The sequence below is a fragment of the Capsicum annuum genome, chromosome 9 (genome assembly GCF_002878395.1).
Source record: "Capsicum annuum cultivar UCD-10X-F1 chromosome 9, UCD10Xv1.1, whole genome shotgun sequence".
In the NCBI taxonomy this organism is placed as follows: domain Eukaryota; kingdom Viridiplantae; phylum Streptophyta; class Magnoliopsida; order Solanales; family Solanaceae; genus Capsicum; species Capsicum annuum.
The window spans coordinates 97,233,369-97,249,347 of NC_061119.1; the positions used below are offsets into that span (position 1 = coordinate 97,233,369).

General features: G+C 36.6%; 1 protein-coding gene across 1 annotated transcript in view; it reads left to right on the plus strand.

Moving 5' to 3' along the window:
• The first annotated feature begins 1,523 nt into the window (after positions 1 to 1,523).
• The window catches only part of LOC107842452, a 34,338-nt gene continuing 19,882 nt past the window's right edge, over positions 1,524 to 15,979 (plus strand). Inside the window, exons 1-6 of the mRNA XM_047396918.1 lie at positions 1,524 to 1,933; positions 2,017 to 2,079; positions 2,167 to 2,222; positions 9,113 to 9,206; positions 9,360 to 9,420; positions 13,505 to 13,586. Of these exons, the coding sequence (XP_047252874.1) occupies positions 1,805 to 1,933; positions 2,017 to 2,079; positions 2,167 to 2,222; positions 9,113 to 9,206; positions 9,360 to 9,420; positions 13,505 to 13,586 (485 nt within the window). The 5' untranslated portion in view covers positions 1,524 to 1,804. The remainder of the gene's footprint in view (positions 1,934 to 2,016; positions 2,080 to 2,166; positions 2,223 to 9,112; positions 9,207 to 9,359; positions 9,421 to 13,504; positions 13,587 to 15,979) is intronic.

Genomic DNA, 15,979 nt, shown 5'->3' on the forward strand with positions numbered 1-15,979 from the left:
GTCTGTATGAAGCATTTATGCTTTTATGTCTGCACAATTCTCATTTGACTTTAAGCAGTTGTGGTTGCTTAACTAGTACTAAGGTTAGTGATAGTTTGTGCAGTCTTGCTTAACTAGTACTAAGGTAACTTCATTACAAAAGAAGTTGCACCACTACAAAAGAAACAAATGCTTAAAATGCAATCAATTCAACTACCTTTCTTCATATATATCAAGAGAACCACCAACTAAAGTATATTACACAAGAAGCTTAAAAGAAGCTGCATCATTCAATACAAAATACAACAACCAAGTGCTCAAGAGACAGTCACCAGCCAAAGTAGATTACAAAATAAGCTTAAAGAAGTAGCACCATTCAATACAAAATAAGCTAGATATATTCTAACAACAACCTATTCCTAAGGTAACCTCATTGAACCTTTCTTTAAATGTATCATCCCAGGCCAATAACTAATAACTATTAGTAGTAGAGAACAACAAAACACAACAAATTTAACAATTCTTCTCCACTTCTTCTTTCTATCTTTGATCTTCTCAATCTCTTCTTCCAACTTCTACAATTTCATATTAACACAATTATCATCTTTGGATTCTTTGGGCTTGTCTACTTCATGAGAAGCCTTCTCAACAAATTTGTTCAACTCACCTTTTTCAACTTTATTAATCGATGCATGATTGTCAATATATTGAGAAGACTCAACTAAATTCTTAAGCTCACCTAATTTCTCTATAAGTTTAGGAATCACATATTTGGACCTCGAATCAATATCTTCTCTATCCCTCCAATACCAAAAGTCACAAGATTTTGGACCCTTCAATGGTGAAAAATAAAGAATGAATTAGTTTTTAATCAAGTTTATCGAAATAGTAAAAACAAAAAATTGATATCTACCCCGTAATAAAGACATGCCCAATATCTTCTGCCGGGATTCCTCGAAGTCCAAGATGTTTTCATATGCAACAAAAATCCATGATTACAATGAACTTCTTTGTACAAAGCATTATCATTTTTTCCATACAGAGTTTAGTCAAATTAACCGACCTCATTGTGTGCTATAAAAATAGATTATGGTTCTTCAAGAGAGCTTAAATTTGAAACGAAAGAGAAATCAATCTCAAAATTTTGCTTAAATTTCGTAGAGGGAGCAGATTTTTGATAACTTGAGAAAGAAGAGAAGTAAATTAAGATTTTTGAGGATGAATTTGGGTTGGGTGATTTTGGATTTATAACCGTTAGTTAATTTAAAAAGAATATTTTCGTATAAAAAAAATATAAAAGGCAAAGATAGCACTTCGAGGCGCCTAGCAACACGCGACTTCACTTCGGTTTCTAAAGGGTGAAATAAATTTAGTTCAAAGTTATTAAGGGGTATATAATTGTCTGATTAGTTTAGAATATATAGTAAATTTTGCTGATAAGTTGAGGGGTGATTTGATTTCTTTTCTCTAAAAGTAAAAATAAATAAAATACTGTAATAAAATAATAAAATAATGATAAAGAGGAAAAACTCACTTTATTTCATAGGTTAGAAAAATATATTTTAGTTTTAGTATAATGGCCAATTGAAACAGAGGAAATATCTGTCTTTGTCGCATCCCTTATTACCCGACTTTCCCAAAGTCGCATCCCTTATTACCCGACTTCCCCATAGAGTGTATTAGAGTGATTATTTGTTAAAGCAACAGGCCATTTTTGTCGTTCTGTCGAAACTTAAAACGCTGCGGTCTGCGGTAATCGTTCATCTGGATTTTAGCGATCGTTCCTAGAATCAGAGTACAGTTCATTTCTGGGTGTAGTTACAACATGGGGATTGACCATGGAGTTGACTTTCTTTTTGTTGTCGCATTTCTGCTGATTTCAATGGCTTCCTCTTATGTTGCCTACCGCCCCGGTGACATCGTTCCCATGAGCAAAATGGGTCAATACCACTCTGTACGTTAACTCTTTCACTTTTCTTCCTCTCTTTAGCGTTTAATTTCTGCGTTGCCTGTTTATGTTGTTGGATTTACTTGCAGTCGAGGACTGTTTGGCATGATATGATTGGAAAACACTGTCCTATTTTCGGGGTTAATCGCGAGGTAATTTTCATTTTCCATTACATTTATTTGATTTGTGCTTATGGTGCTGTAACTCTTTTTAATTTAATTGTGAGTTTATTGGTGTAGGTGTTGATACCCATTCCGAAACCAACTGGTTACACTGGAGCTGATCCTTACAAGATGTGAGCTTCATGATACTCAAAACTTTCTTATTTTCTTGTAAATTCAATCTTTGTACCAATAGTAAAACAGAGGGTAAATTTGATCCTTTTTGCATAGTAAAGGGTCAAATTTGACCCTTTTCCCGGATAAAAATACTTTTTGTTTTTCAAAGAATGGCTAACTTGCACGAAAAAATCAATGATACATGAGAGTTTGCAATTTTATAACGACTTTAATTATTGAAACATGGAGATCTGAATTCAATTATTTTGAATGTCCAAGACGACTGTCTGGGAAGGAGGTTGCATGATAAATCAACTAGTGGATGAGCAGCATGTGACATTCATTAAAGGGAGACAAATTAGAGTTGCAACTCTGATAGCAAATGAGAGTGTGGATTCTTGTCGGAAGGGTAAAACCTATGTTGCTCGGACTCATCAAAAATGTCAATGGGTGCGTGTCAGTTTCGCCAAAATTAATGTATTTTTGAAGAATCCGAGACGGGTGCGGCATCAAAACTGAAGAGTCCATGCAACTTAGGGTAAAACACCTGGAATCCTGTGCAAAATGGTTCTGGAGAAAGCATATGATCACGTGAATCAAAATTTTGATTGATTAAAATCACAAAGGATATGGGTTTTGTGAGTAAATGACTGAAATGGATCTTGTTTTGTAGAGTACTAGTTTTATTAGATTTTTGTGTTTATAAATGGTCCCTTAAAGTTTTCTTCCCTTCACAGAGAGGTCTCACAAGGAAACCTCCTTTCTCCTTTCCTTTCTATTTTAGCAATGGAAGAACTTTATTTTATGATCGAAAAAGGCGAAGACAAATGGATGGATAAGTGGTTTTTAAGGTCTCCAATAGAACTAGTTGCACCTTAGATATATCTCACTGTTGTATCTGATGTTGAAGTTGATCAATTGAGACATATCAGTCTGATTTTAATTGTTTTTGAAGCAATATCAGGCCTTTAGGCTGATCTTAACTGTTTTGAAGCAATATTTGGTCTTCATGTCATCTGGAGAAGAAGTATAACTCTTTTTCATCAATGTGATACCTCAGCTACTCATTTAAGCAGACAATCTGGCCTGTGAAATTGGCAGCCTGCAAACTACGTCCGTAGGTTTAGCTTTGGATGCAAAAATCAAAGGTATACAGATATGGGATGGGGTGATAGAGCGAGGATATTGACCAAGTGGAAAGTTCAATATCTCCCTTTGGAGGCAGAGTAATTTTAATGAATAGTGTACTGGGTTCATTACGAACATATGTGATATCTCTATTCCTCTTATCAGTTATGATTGAAATGAGCTTGGTGCCAAAGATATTAATTGATCTTTTAAGATGATGGTTTGGTGTAGGTAGGGGATGTCATTCAGAAGAAATGGTGGAGAATTATTCCAACGTGCAATTGGTGAACAATGTGGAAAGAAAAAATTTCAGATGTTTTGAGAGTCAAAGAAATCCCATCCAGGGAATAAAATTAAATTGTATCTTACTTTTCAAATTTTGGCGTAAAAGTAACCCTGTAAATGATTTGAAATTGTACTTGATATTATAGACCCTGTAAGTTTTTGTCTGGGAGACCTCTTATAATATATCAATCTGGGGGTGCGTTTTTTTGTATGAGTATTGAGTATGAACTTTGTGCTGATGTTTATGTGAAAATGTTACTAATCTCAAAGCATGATTTAAGTTAGTTTGGGAACATAGAGGATTGCTGCGAAGGATAGTGCACCAAGAAAATAAGGCGACAACTTGGATTTCAACAATGATGGATGTAAAAGATAAGTGGAAGGTTGGTATAATGTGTAATGATACATTGGAACTTTTAGGGGTGATTAGGTAGAATGTATTAGAAAAAAAAAGTACATATATTAGTCATGATATGATATTATTTAATCATTTGTTTGGTAGGATTTTCAACCTATGTGTAACTAAATACACGTATCTGTAATATATCCTATTTAGTATTATAGGGTGTATAACTAATATGTTACAATCCATGGTATTAGTAATACAAGGGTTATTAAAACATGCTTGAGTGGATAAGAAATAATTCCAACATAACTAACACCTACATTACTAATACACTCTATTCAATAGTCAATACTATTCTTACACACTCTACCAAGCGATCCTATAGTAATTTGTGGTGAGGCGTGCATGTGATACTATAGGGATGGAAGAAAAGTGCCCTAAAGTGAAATGTAAGAGGGTGAGGATTGGTTGATGTGGTTAAGAGCTAAAAATAGGAAACTACACTTTGTTAATCAAGAAGTCAACAACAACAACAACAAACCCAGTATATTCCCACAAAGTAGGGTTTGGGGAGGGTAGAGTGTACGCAGTCCATACCACTACCTCTAAAGAGGTAGAGAGGCTGTTTCCGGTAGACCCCCAGCTCAAGATTAAAAATCAAGAAGTCAACCAAGGCTGTAAAATAAGCCTTGGTCTTTCATCACTTTTTTTAATAAAAACAAGCCTTGGTCTTTCATCAGTTTTTTTTTAAAAACAAGCCTTAGTCTTATTATGATAAAATTTTGGTAAGTTCATAATTAGATTTCGGTAAGTTTCTTTTTGCTTGCACTTGCTGGGTGATTTGCATGATTGACCCTAACAAAGGGTGGCCTTGAATTTTTGGCCCTACATAATTTTTTTAACGAAATGACATGCACTTAAAGAAAATTTTCTAGGCAAAACTTTTGTTGCCAGTGGGCATAAGTTGTGGGCATAAATTAATTTTGCCTATGAGACACATCTTTGTATGTCAGAAATAGTGAACCTACTTAATTGATCACAAGTTCTGCCTCATAGACAAAATTGCATGTGTTGCTCTATTGTAAACAAGCTATATCGAATTGACAAGACTTGGTGATATTTATTCTACCTATCATGTTAAATTGATCACAAGTGGTGATGTATTAGCAAAGTTGTTCAAACTTCAATTGTTGACAACTTTTGCCTCCTCTTTATAAGTATTCATTTTTATGATCCACCAAATAATATTCTACGCTTTTTTAACTGGAAACATATGTTGTTTAAACTATTGTTGGAAAAATACAATCGAATTTAATCATGATTAATTTTAAAAAGTAAGTCCGTCAATAAAACTGAAAAGTCCTGCCCAATCGACAATAGATTATACTAACTTCAGTCTTTGTAACTTATTAAAATGTTCTGAAATCCCCCTTCATAGCGAAATCTAACTTATGTGCAAATTACAACCAGAACTTATGCCTGATTGGAAACAAAATTTTGTCCAGTGAGTTTTTTTAAGTTGAGGCATTTCTTAAAAATATGTTAAGCCGGTAGAAAAGTTCAAGACCACCCTTATGATATCCTATTTCTGCTCTCATGCCTACTACTAAAAAATGTTATGTGATTCAATGTTTGAGAATGACCATTTTTATTAGGCAGTTATATCCTTTTAGCATCCTGGAAGAGACTATCTTTATGTTTCTAAAAAGATAATGACTCAGTGATGAGGCATTTTTTTTATGTAGCTTCCCAGGGTGAATGTAATCTTGCTGATATAGAAAGGGTCCCTCTATATATCAGGAAAAAGATCCTAAAGGAAAGACTACAAACTCCAAGAGGATATGTTCTTGTAAGGTGGATATTTAAGAGGAAATTTTCTTGTAAGGTGTCCAGCTGCATAGTAGATATTTGTTAAGACAACTCAACAACTATATTGTTTAGACTTGTTATAATCATGGACTATTTAAACTAGATCTTCAACTATCTGTTACAACTTATACAAGATGGAACGAGTTAGTTGGATATTTGTACCTGTTAGGACGTAAGTACAACTTGCTGATATTAGGTGATGTCATGATGGTAACTTTGAATTTTTGCCATGAAGATTAAGGTGATAATGTAAGCATGAGGTGGTCAAGGCAGTGAGAAGCTTAATTTAGCATGACAAATGCTTTTGCAGTAGGAGATTTGGCCCTGTATTTGTATTTGTGCCATAATGATGGAATCAGTTGTGATCCTCATGCCACATATATGAAGCATCATAGGATTAGGATCAGATCTTGAAGCTTCTACTATTTTTTATATGAGTTAAGATTCCTTGTAGTGGCGCCCTTTCCCGGACCCTGCGCATAGAGGAAGCTTTAGTGCACCGGGCTGCCCCTTTTTATTCCTTTACAAAGCTACTATGTGTCATACATTTTGCCCTGTGGACTTCATTGATGTCCTTTATTGTTTTCCAGAATGACTGATCGTGCTGGGTTTAGTGTTAGTTAGTATTTTGGCTCCACCTTTTATCATATTTTCAGTTGACAATGAACAAATATGATGTTTTTGCTATCTTTACATGGTTCCTTTACTGCTAAAAGGATCACCCCTTCTTATCTTATCCACAGTTTACCCTCTCCGGCGGTACTAAATTGTAGAGGTTATGAGTTGTTTCCTAGCTCTAATAGAAGCGCTTAATGATGTTTCATCACTGTCCTCTGAAATGGTCAACTAAATTACTAATTTCTTATTCCTATGAATGTGGCGTTAGTTTTGACTTTGTTGGTCTAATTCACTGACTATCTATTTTGTAATTTGGTGATGCTACATCTTTTGTTTGACCAAGAAGGTGGCTTATGCTAAGTTGGTTGAAGGATGATAAGGAGAAGCAGACGAATAGAGAGGAGTATGAGTTAGCCATAAAAGAGGTTAAGTTGGCGGTTACGACGGCTAAAACAATAGCTTTCGAGAGCTTATAGGCGGCATTAGAGGAGAAATGCGGGTATAAGAAGTTGTATAGGCTTTCTAAGGCTAGGGAGTGGAAGGCCCATGATTTGACCAAGTGAAGTGCATCAAGGGGGAGGATGACGATGTATTGATGGAGGACACCCTCATTAGGAGGAGGTGACAGTCATATTTCCATAAACTCTTGAATTGGGGGGGGGGCGACAAAGGCTTTGAGCTGGGGATTTGGAGCACCCAGAAAGGTGTCATGACTTTGCTTATTGTAGGCGTATAAAGGTTGAGGAGGTTAAGGGTGCTGTTCGTAGGATGCATAGGGGTAGGGCAACTGGCCAGATGAGATTTCAGTGGATTTTTGGAAGAGCACTGGCAGGGCAGGTATGGTGTGGTTGTTTGGGTTGTTTAACATCATTTTTAGGACGTTGAAGATGCCCGACTCTTGGAGATGGAGTACAATGACCCCCTTATACAAAAATAAGGGTGACATTTAGAGTTGTAACAACTCTAGGGGTATCAAGTTGTTGAGTCACACTATGAAAATTTGGGAAAGGGTGGTAGAGTTGAGGTTGAGGAGGATCGTGACTATTTTCAAGAACCAATTTAGTTTTATGCCTGGTTGCTGGATTACCTATGCCATCATCTCGTGAGGAGACTATTGTAGCAATATAGGGAGAGGAGGAAGGACTTGCACTGTTGCACATGGTGTTTATCGATCTTGAGAAGACGTACGACAGAGTATTCAGAGAGGTTTTGTGGAGGTGCTTGAAGGTTAGAGGTGTTCCCATGGCGTACACTAGATCGATCCAGGACATGTACGACGGGGCGAAGACTTATGTGAGGATGGTGGGAGGAGATTCAGAGCACTTTTCTGTTTTATTAGGGTTGCACCAGGGATCGACGCTTAGTTCGTTTTTATTTGCCTTGGTGATGGATGTATTGACATGGTATATTCAACGGGAGGTACCTTGGTGTATGTTATTTGCGGATGATGTAGTTCTATTGACGAGACCCGAGTAGGATTTAATGATAAGTTAGAGGTTTGGAGACAAACCCTAGAGGCTAAAGGGTTTCGGTTGAGCAGAACCAAGAAAGAATACTTGGAGTGCAAGTTCAGTGAATGATGTATAAGTCTAACGTGGTAGTGGAGCTAGATACCCAGGCCATTCGGAAGAGAGATATTTTCAGGTATCTTGGATCTATGATTCAGGGAAATGGAGAGATTGATGAGGATGTCACACACTGTATTGGTGCAGGGTGGTGGAAATGGAGGCTCGTTTCGGGAGTATTGTGCGATTAAAAGGTGCCTCTTAAATTGTAAGGCAAGTTCTACAGAGTGACAGTTCGTCCGGCTATGTTGTATAGAGCGGAGTGTTAGCCGGCATCCCACATCCAAAAGGTGAAGGCGGCGGTGATGAGGATGTTGCGATGGATGTGTGGACTTGCTAGGAGAGATAGAGTTTGGAATGACAGTATTCGGGAGAAGGTGGGAGTGGCCTTGGTAGATGAAAAGATACGGGAAGTGCGGTTGAGGTGGTTCGGACATATGATGAGGCAGTGTACGGATGCCCCAGTACGGAAGTGTGAGAGATTGGCTATGGATGGCTTCAGATGGGGTAGAGGTAGGCCTAAGAAATATTGGAGGGAGGTGATTAGTCATGACATAGAGCAGCTATAGCTTACTGAGGACATGACCCTAGATAGGAAGGTGTGGAGGGAGCGGATTAGGATAGAGGGTTAGTGGGTAGAAGTGCGTTCTGACTAGTAGGAAGGTGTGCTTTGTTTGCTTCTATGCATGTAGTCGTGGTGTTATGCATCTGTCTTGTAGTTCCTTGTTCGTGGTGTTTTGGTGATGTTTGGGATTTCTGAATAGACTTTATATCGCATTACTCTATGGGTGTCCTATTTCTTTTATTTGCTATTGGTGTGGTATCCCTTTTTGTTTGTTGTTTTTATGTTTTTCTTATATTCCGGGGGTCTATTGGAAACAACCTCTCTACTTCGTCCGAGGTAGTGGTATGGACTGCGTACATACCTTCCCTAGACCCAACTTTCTGGGAATACACTGGGTATGTTGTTGCTTTATCTCCTGTTTAAATTTCTGTGTGTTCTCCATTTCCCCATTCTGATTGGTATTCTGACCACTAAAAACTTCTGGAAGTGCGTGACTACTTACTATTATTATCATCAATAATCCATCTGCAGATCATTTCAAGTTGGAAAAGAAAAATATGACGTGCCATGGCTGTTTGTGATCAATCGGAAGAGTTCTGAGGTTTCGATGATTGATGTGCATTTGGTAAGGCCTGTATTTGAGTAGAAAAGTAGGTCTTAGCTCATATATGTTTTCTCGGAATCATCTTGACTTTTTTTTTAATCCCTTTACCCCCTTATTTACTTCCACGTTTCCCCTAGTGTTGTCTGTACTGAATGGATCTTTCATTTATTGAAGAGGCATTCTGGGGGTGATTTGCTTGGTGTTACTGCTAAGGTCATTGATATGCCTCATCACTGTATGTGTCCTTTCCTCTTAAGCTCTTTATAACATGCCAATAGAAAAGTGCAATGCAATTTGCATGTAATATAAGTAAATGCAGTCTCTCTCTCCCGGTTCCATCCTTAAGGGGTCGTTTGGTGTGAGGTATAAATAATCCCTTGGATAAGTAATCCCGGGATAAAATAAAAGATCATTTTATCCCATTTTTGGTTGGAGGGATTAATCAATGGTGGGATAACTTATCCCACCATTTACACCATAGTGATGGAATAACTTATCCCATATACATGGTGGGATAAGTTATCCTGGATAATCCCGGGATAACTAATCCCGGTATTAGTTATCCCGGGATAACAATTTCCCAACCAAACGACCCCTAAGTACAATGATACACATGGAAGATAAGTATTTGAATGGGATGAAAAAGACTTCTTCTTTGTTATCTGATTAACTGATTAACTGGTTTCTTGACACTTGTGTGTTATTCTTGTTTATAGTAAAAATACCAGATAAGATAGGTTTTATGTTAAGAAATAAGCAAAGTGAAAATTAAAAAAAATGGGTCTTGTAGTAACACTAGAGTATATTGTGTGCAACTTACGTTTCTCAACTTTTGTTGACAATGCAAATGCCATCATTCTTATTGTTTAGCAATGCAAATGTTACCTTTCTTTTCATATACCCAACATAATGACGTGAACTTTTCATCCTAGTATTTGGTGGCCCCATAAGTGAGCAGAAATTTGATCTTCAGGTGTTCTTTTATCGTGCGAAATGTTTTGCCTTGTATGTCCTACTTGCACATGGTTGGGTTACTTAAGATTGTTAAAAATTAGGAAATTATTAATATGGCAGGATCTTATTCCTTGTATATATAAGAAAGGTTTATAGCTTGTTTGACCAAGCTTCTAATTTTTTTTTTTTGAACTGGCAACTTTTCAAGCTTCTAAAATTAGCTTATTTTGGTAAGTGTTTTTAATTCCAAAAGTACATTTGGTGAAAAGCATCTGAAGAACTTATTGGATTGTTGCGAGCAGAATGAATGGAGCGCGCTTAGGAAGAAACAATACTGCCGAGTCGTCTTATTGTGAATAACCGGATCATTTCTTTTGCTTTTTATGAAGCTTGCTAACTTTGTATATTTCAATAAAAGATTCACAAATACACAGTATTTTGGGGGGCATTGGTCCCTATTTACAGCAAACAAACTCACAGAACTTGCAACTATTTTACACAACTAAATGGAGTCTTCTACATCCAGAATTTCTACAGTTTCTATTGAGTAGGATAGTCTACACAAAAACAAAAAGAATACAGTTCATTTTTATCTATTGAACTGTATTGCTCCTATTCTCAAAGCACCTAGAGTTCATTTCTTTCAAAATTGTCCACCATATGCATGCTTTCTTTGTCTCTAGTCTCTTTCCCTGCTTCTTCCCAGCTTGCCAAGGTTGTTGCAATGTTTCCTGACATTGTTCAGGTTATCCCTCTGAGTGCCAAAAAGATCCTCCATACTTGATTTGTCACTTTGAAATGGAGAATGTTTAACTGTCTCATATGTTTCTCCACATAGTCAACATCTTGGGTAAATTGTGATTCCCCTTTTTATCAAGTCCTCGAGTGAGGACAACTTCTCTAGTCAAGAGTCATACCAAACAAGAGACCTTTAAAGGAGTTTTAGGCTTCCAAATATGTTTCCATGGCCAATCTTCAATCGGGTGGCTGCTAATATTCAGATTTTTGTAGACTATGTTCTCCCTGTAGTTCCCGCTCCCGCTGCTGTGACTATTCCGCCAAAGTTTGTCAACCCCTTCTTGTAAGCCTCTCCAAGTCTCCAGGAAGGTGTAAAAAGACGTAAAGAGGTCACCTTACTCACTTCCCAATCATTGGCATTCTTCTAAAAGCGATATCCTAGCCCTGATTGGTCCACTGCTCAGCCATAGTTCTATGTTGGTGAAGCACCACCACATTGTAGATATCTGGAAACTTTTCTTTTAGGCTCTCAGTACCTAACCAAACTTCTTCCCAGAAGTTGGTTTTGTTCCCATCTGCAATTTTTTATGGAGCACTTGGTTTTCAGCAAAGGCCATAGGGCTCTGATGGACCTCCATAGACTTACTCTATGGGGAGTGTTTATCTCCTTAGTCATCCACCTGTCCTTCTCATATTTAACATTGATGACTCTTCTCCGTAGCATTTGATCTTCCTATGTGTATCTCCAAATCCATTTAAGTTTTAAAACCTTGCTTTGCATTTTCAGGTCCCTAATTCCCAGACCTCCATTCTTTCTGTTCACTGTTATAGCCATCCATTTGACTAGAGGAACACTTTTCCTTTCCTTGTTGCTTGCCTCAAAAAGGATTTTCTGATGCTGTCAAGTCTTTTGATGACACTAGTTGATATAGAGGGTCATCACATTAGAAGGTAGGGCATCTAACGCTGAGTTGATGAGTGTGACTCTTCCTTCCGGTGGCAAGTATTGAGACTTCCACCTAGATAGTTTCTTCTCACCTTTCTATAACATCATTCCAAATTTCCTTGGACTTTGATTTTGCTCTTAAAGGCATGCCTAAATACATAGTAGGCAAAGCTCCCACTTCACCTCCCAGATTGATGCTAGGGACTCCATATCAGTAACATTATTTATAGGATATAGAGAACTCTTCCTCCAGTTAATGTGAAGCCCATACACACTTTCAAACAGTACTAAAATCACCCTCAGATACTTCAATTGGTCATCATTGGCATCACAGAAAATCAATGTGTCATCTGCATACTGTAGGTGTGTTATTTCCATGCTGTTGTTTGCCGTTCTTTCCATAACAAGAGCATCTCTCACTACTCAAAAATTTCATATCTGGATTGAGTTTCAAGAAACTGCTTATTTTGTGTTTGGCTAATTGATTTAGAAAGCACTTTAGAGCAACAACTAGTGTTTGACCAAGCTTTTCGGAAGTGCTTTCATGTGTATTTTTTATAAAGTGTTTTCCAAAAAGTACTGGGGAGAAACTATTTTTTTCAGCTTCTCAGAAAACTTCTGCTTCTACTCAAAAACACTTTTTCCTCTCCTAAAAGTTTGACCAAACACCTCAACTTTGAAAAAGCATTTTTGGCGTTGAAGAAGCTTGGTCAAACAAGTTATTAGAGTCCTTATTGTTGTGTAATTAGAAATGTGAATTACTTTCCTTCAACTTTAAAGTTTACTTGTGAATATTATTTAAAACCCAACATGTTTGAGGGAATAATCAAGCAATTCATTCCCGGCATCTCTTCTTTTCATCATTCTTTTGCATGGTGTCAGAGCTGCAATTCATATTGCTTCATATCTTTATTTTATGAAAGAATGAAGATTGTCATTTTATTCAACAAAAGATCGAATCGAGGTGCACTATGACAGGTTTTGTCAACTCAAATGATCAATTAGCAGATATCTTACAGAATTATTTCATGGCTCCAGAATTGAGTATAGCTGTAGCAAATTAGGTGCATATAATATATAAGCTCTAACTTCAGCAGTGTTAGGATGAGGGTATTATTCATATGAGAAGAATAGGAAAGTTGTAGAATCCTTATAATTGTCTATATAGAAATAGTAATTATTAGGAAGTACTTTCCTTTCCTTTTTTCTTTGGGGATTACTTGCACACTTCCCTTTCTCTTTTGGGATTACTCCTAAACGCCAACATGTTTGAGGTAATATTCAAGTAATTATTCTCACAACACTATCTTTTCACCTTTTGTTTCGTCCGAGTCATGAGCCTTTTTCCAAAGAATCTTAGTTGACCAAAATGGAAACCTTTGCTTAAATAAGTACATATCGATTTAGGTGCAAGAGAAAAGAAGAGTTTCTTGTTTTTTTCCTCAATAATCCACAAAAGGATACTGAATGCAAGCTGAAGACCTTCGCTAGTGGCCTTCAGCTAGTTAATCGATTGAGAACACACTAAAGAACTTCCGTTTCACTTCCTCATATTCTCTTTTATTGGTTGATTGGTCTATCACGATGTTCTAGAAACTTGGTGAATGCTAGACATTCTTTTGTATCCTTTTAAATGATTATTTTTTACTGATATGATAAGTTTTGATGTATTTGTTGACAGATGTTGAACTTCATCCTGATATACGTAAGCAATTTTGGGATCCTCAACACTGGCCAAAGCACGTGCTTGCTAGATATACATGGTAACTTTCTCTTAAATTAATATTCCTAGCAAAGCTTGTCTTTTTAGCAACAAGTGTGAATAGCCTCTTGATAAACTGGATGATTCAACCCTGTGATTGTTCAACGAGTATTTGAGGAATTCTGTGTATTCTATTACTTGACAATAAGTGGTATAAATACATGAGAGGAGCATTAACTAAGGTATAAACTCCTGTAAATCCCTACAAAACTCTAGCTTATCCGACTAGATACAATATTCTATATAACTGTCCCCTCAAGTTGGAGCATAGATGTTAATCATGCCCAACTTGGTACAAAGATATTCGACTTAATTCCCATTTAAGGCTTTTGTAAATTTATCACTCAACTCTTCTCAAGACATAGCAAGTGGAAACCAAATTCTCCCGAATCTTTCGCGAAGAAAATGACTGTCAATTTCAACATGTTTGGTTCTTTTATGATACACTAAATTTGAAAAATGTACAGAGCAGCCTGGTTATTACACCACAGTTGTGATTGTGATAAATGTTTGAAACTAACTACATAAAAAAGGTGAAATATCTAGATTTTGTCACATGTAGATCGAGCCATAGCTTTGTACTTGGATTCTGCACTGGATTGAGATACAACACTTTTCTTCTTACTCCTCCGTAATACCTAGTTTTGTCAAACAAAGACACAATAGTCTGTAGTGGACCTATCAATTCTTGATCCATCTCAACTGGAATCTTCAAAACAAACACGAGTATGGCCGTGCTTTCTATACAATACCAAGTCTCGAAGCTTCTTTTAAGTAACATAGAATCTATTCCAGAGCTTTCCAATGTTTGACCGTAGGTGCGGATTTCCATTGGGTAAATCCACCAAATCCCATGTGTGATTTTTAGGGCTGGTAATTTCATCCCATATTAGTGAATGAAGTCCATTTAATCCATATTTAATGAACTGGATCACTCATATTTTAATTGGGTAAATATGGATTTTGATCTATTTTAAAAGCTGACAATTATGCCTAGTGTCCCCCCAAAGTGGTCGGTCTTGTTTTTTTGTCCCTCAAATTTTCAGTCTTGAATTTTTGTCCCCCAAAGTGTCTGGTCTTGCATTATTGTCCCCACTAAATAAGTTCTAACGTTTGCCTATAAGGCATAACTTCGGGTCAATTCTGCAAGCTCATTGTCTTGAAAGGACATGAACGTATGTATGTCTTATGGGCAACATATCTAAATCCTAACTTTTGCCTATAACTTTTGCCTATAAGGCAACACTTTTGGTCAGTTGTGCAAGTTCATTGTGTTGAAATGTCATTAACGTCTGCCTTACAGGCAAGAGTTGGAACATTTTTCTTACGGGCAAAAGTTATTAAGCGGGGCCAAAAATATCAAGACCATCCCTTATAGAGGCCATTTTTGTAAGACTTTTTTATGAGGGACAGAATATCAAGACCAACCCATTTTAGGGTCATTTCTGAACTTAATCCAAATAAAAGCCCATAAAAATATCAATAAAATGGATAAAATATGGGTATCTATATAGATCCATAAAGATTGGCCACCTCTACTCAAAATTCCTATATGTGCCCAAAACAAATAAAGATTCAAAATGAAAAAAATTTAAAAAATTGGGAGGTGGGTGATAGATTTTTTTTTTTAATCTTTTTATTTTAAAAGTAGGGTAAATGGGTGTGGGATAGGTAGATTTTTTTTTTTTTAAATAATTAGGGGGTGGGTGTGTGAAATGAAGGTGGGTGTTTGGGTTTTGGGGCGGAGGGTGGGGGAGAATTTTTTTTTTTTTTTTTAAATTGTTTGGTTGGTGGGTGAAGGTTTGGGGGGGGGGGGTAGGGTGCAAATTTTTTTTTACTTTTTCTTTATTGATTTTTTTTTTTTAAATTGGGTTTGGTGGGTGAGGTAGAAAAAAATATTATTTTATTTTAATTAATAAATGGGTTGGGTTGGTGGGTGGGTGTTGGGTAGAAAAAAAACACATTAGAAACTTAAGAGCATACAAATTCATTTTTCAATTCTTCAATTAATGTGGTTGAAATATGGTAAAACTTATCCAATCCATCCATAAATCACCCAATCCACATTTTACCCTCATGGAATATAGACAAATTGGGTACTCACCTATTTTTGCTCAATTCATTTTCAATCCATCCAAATCCACCCATTCGCCGACCCTAATGATTTCCATAACATGCATCTCAAACATTGCATGATACCATCTAGAATGTTTCAAGCCCTCTTACACTCTTTAGGTAAAGAGATGGAATCTAGAAAGGCATCAAAGAACTAGATGTAGGAGATAAGTGGTTATTAGAAATAAAATTAGTTATAAAATTTGTGGATTTGAACTAATGTATACCTTTTCTAAGAGCAATAGGAAGATAATGATTTTCTTAAGGAGGAACCAATAA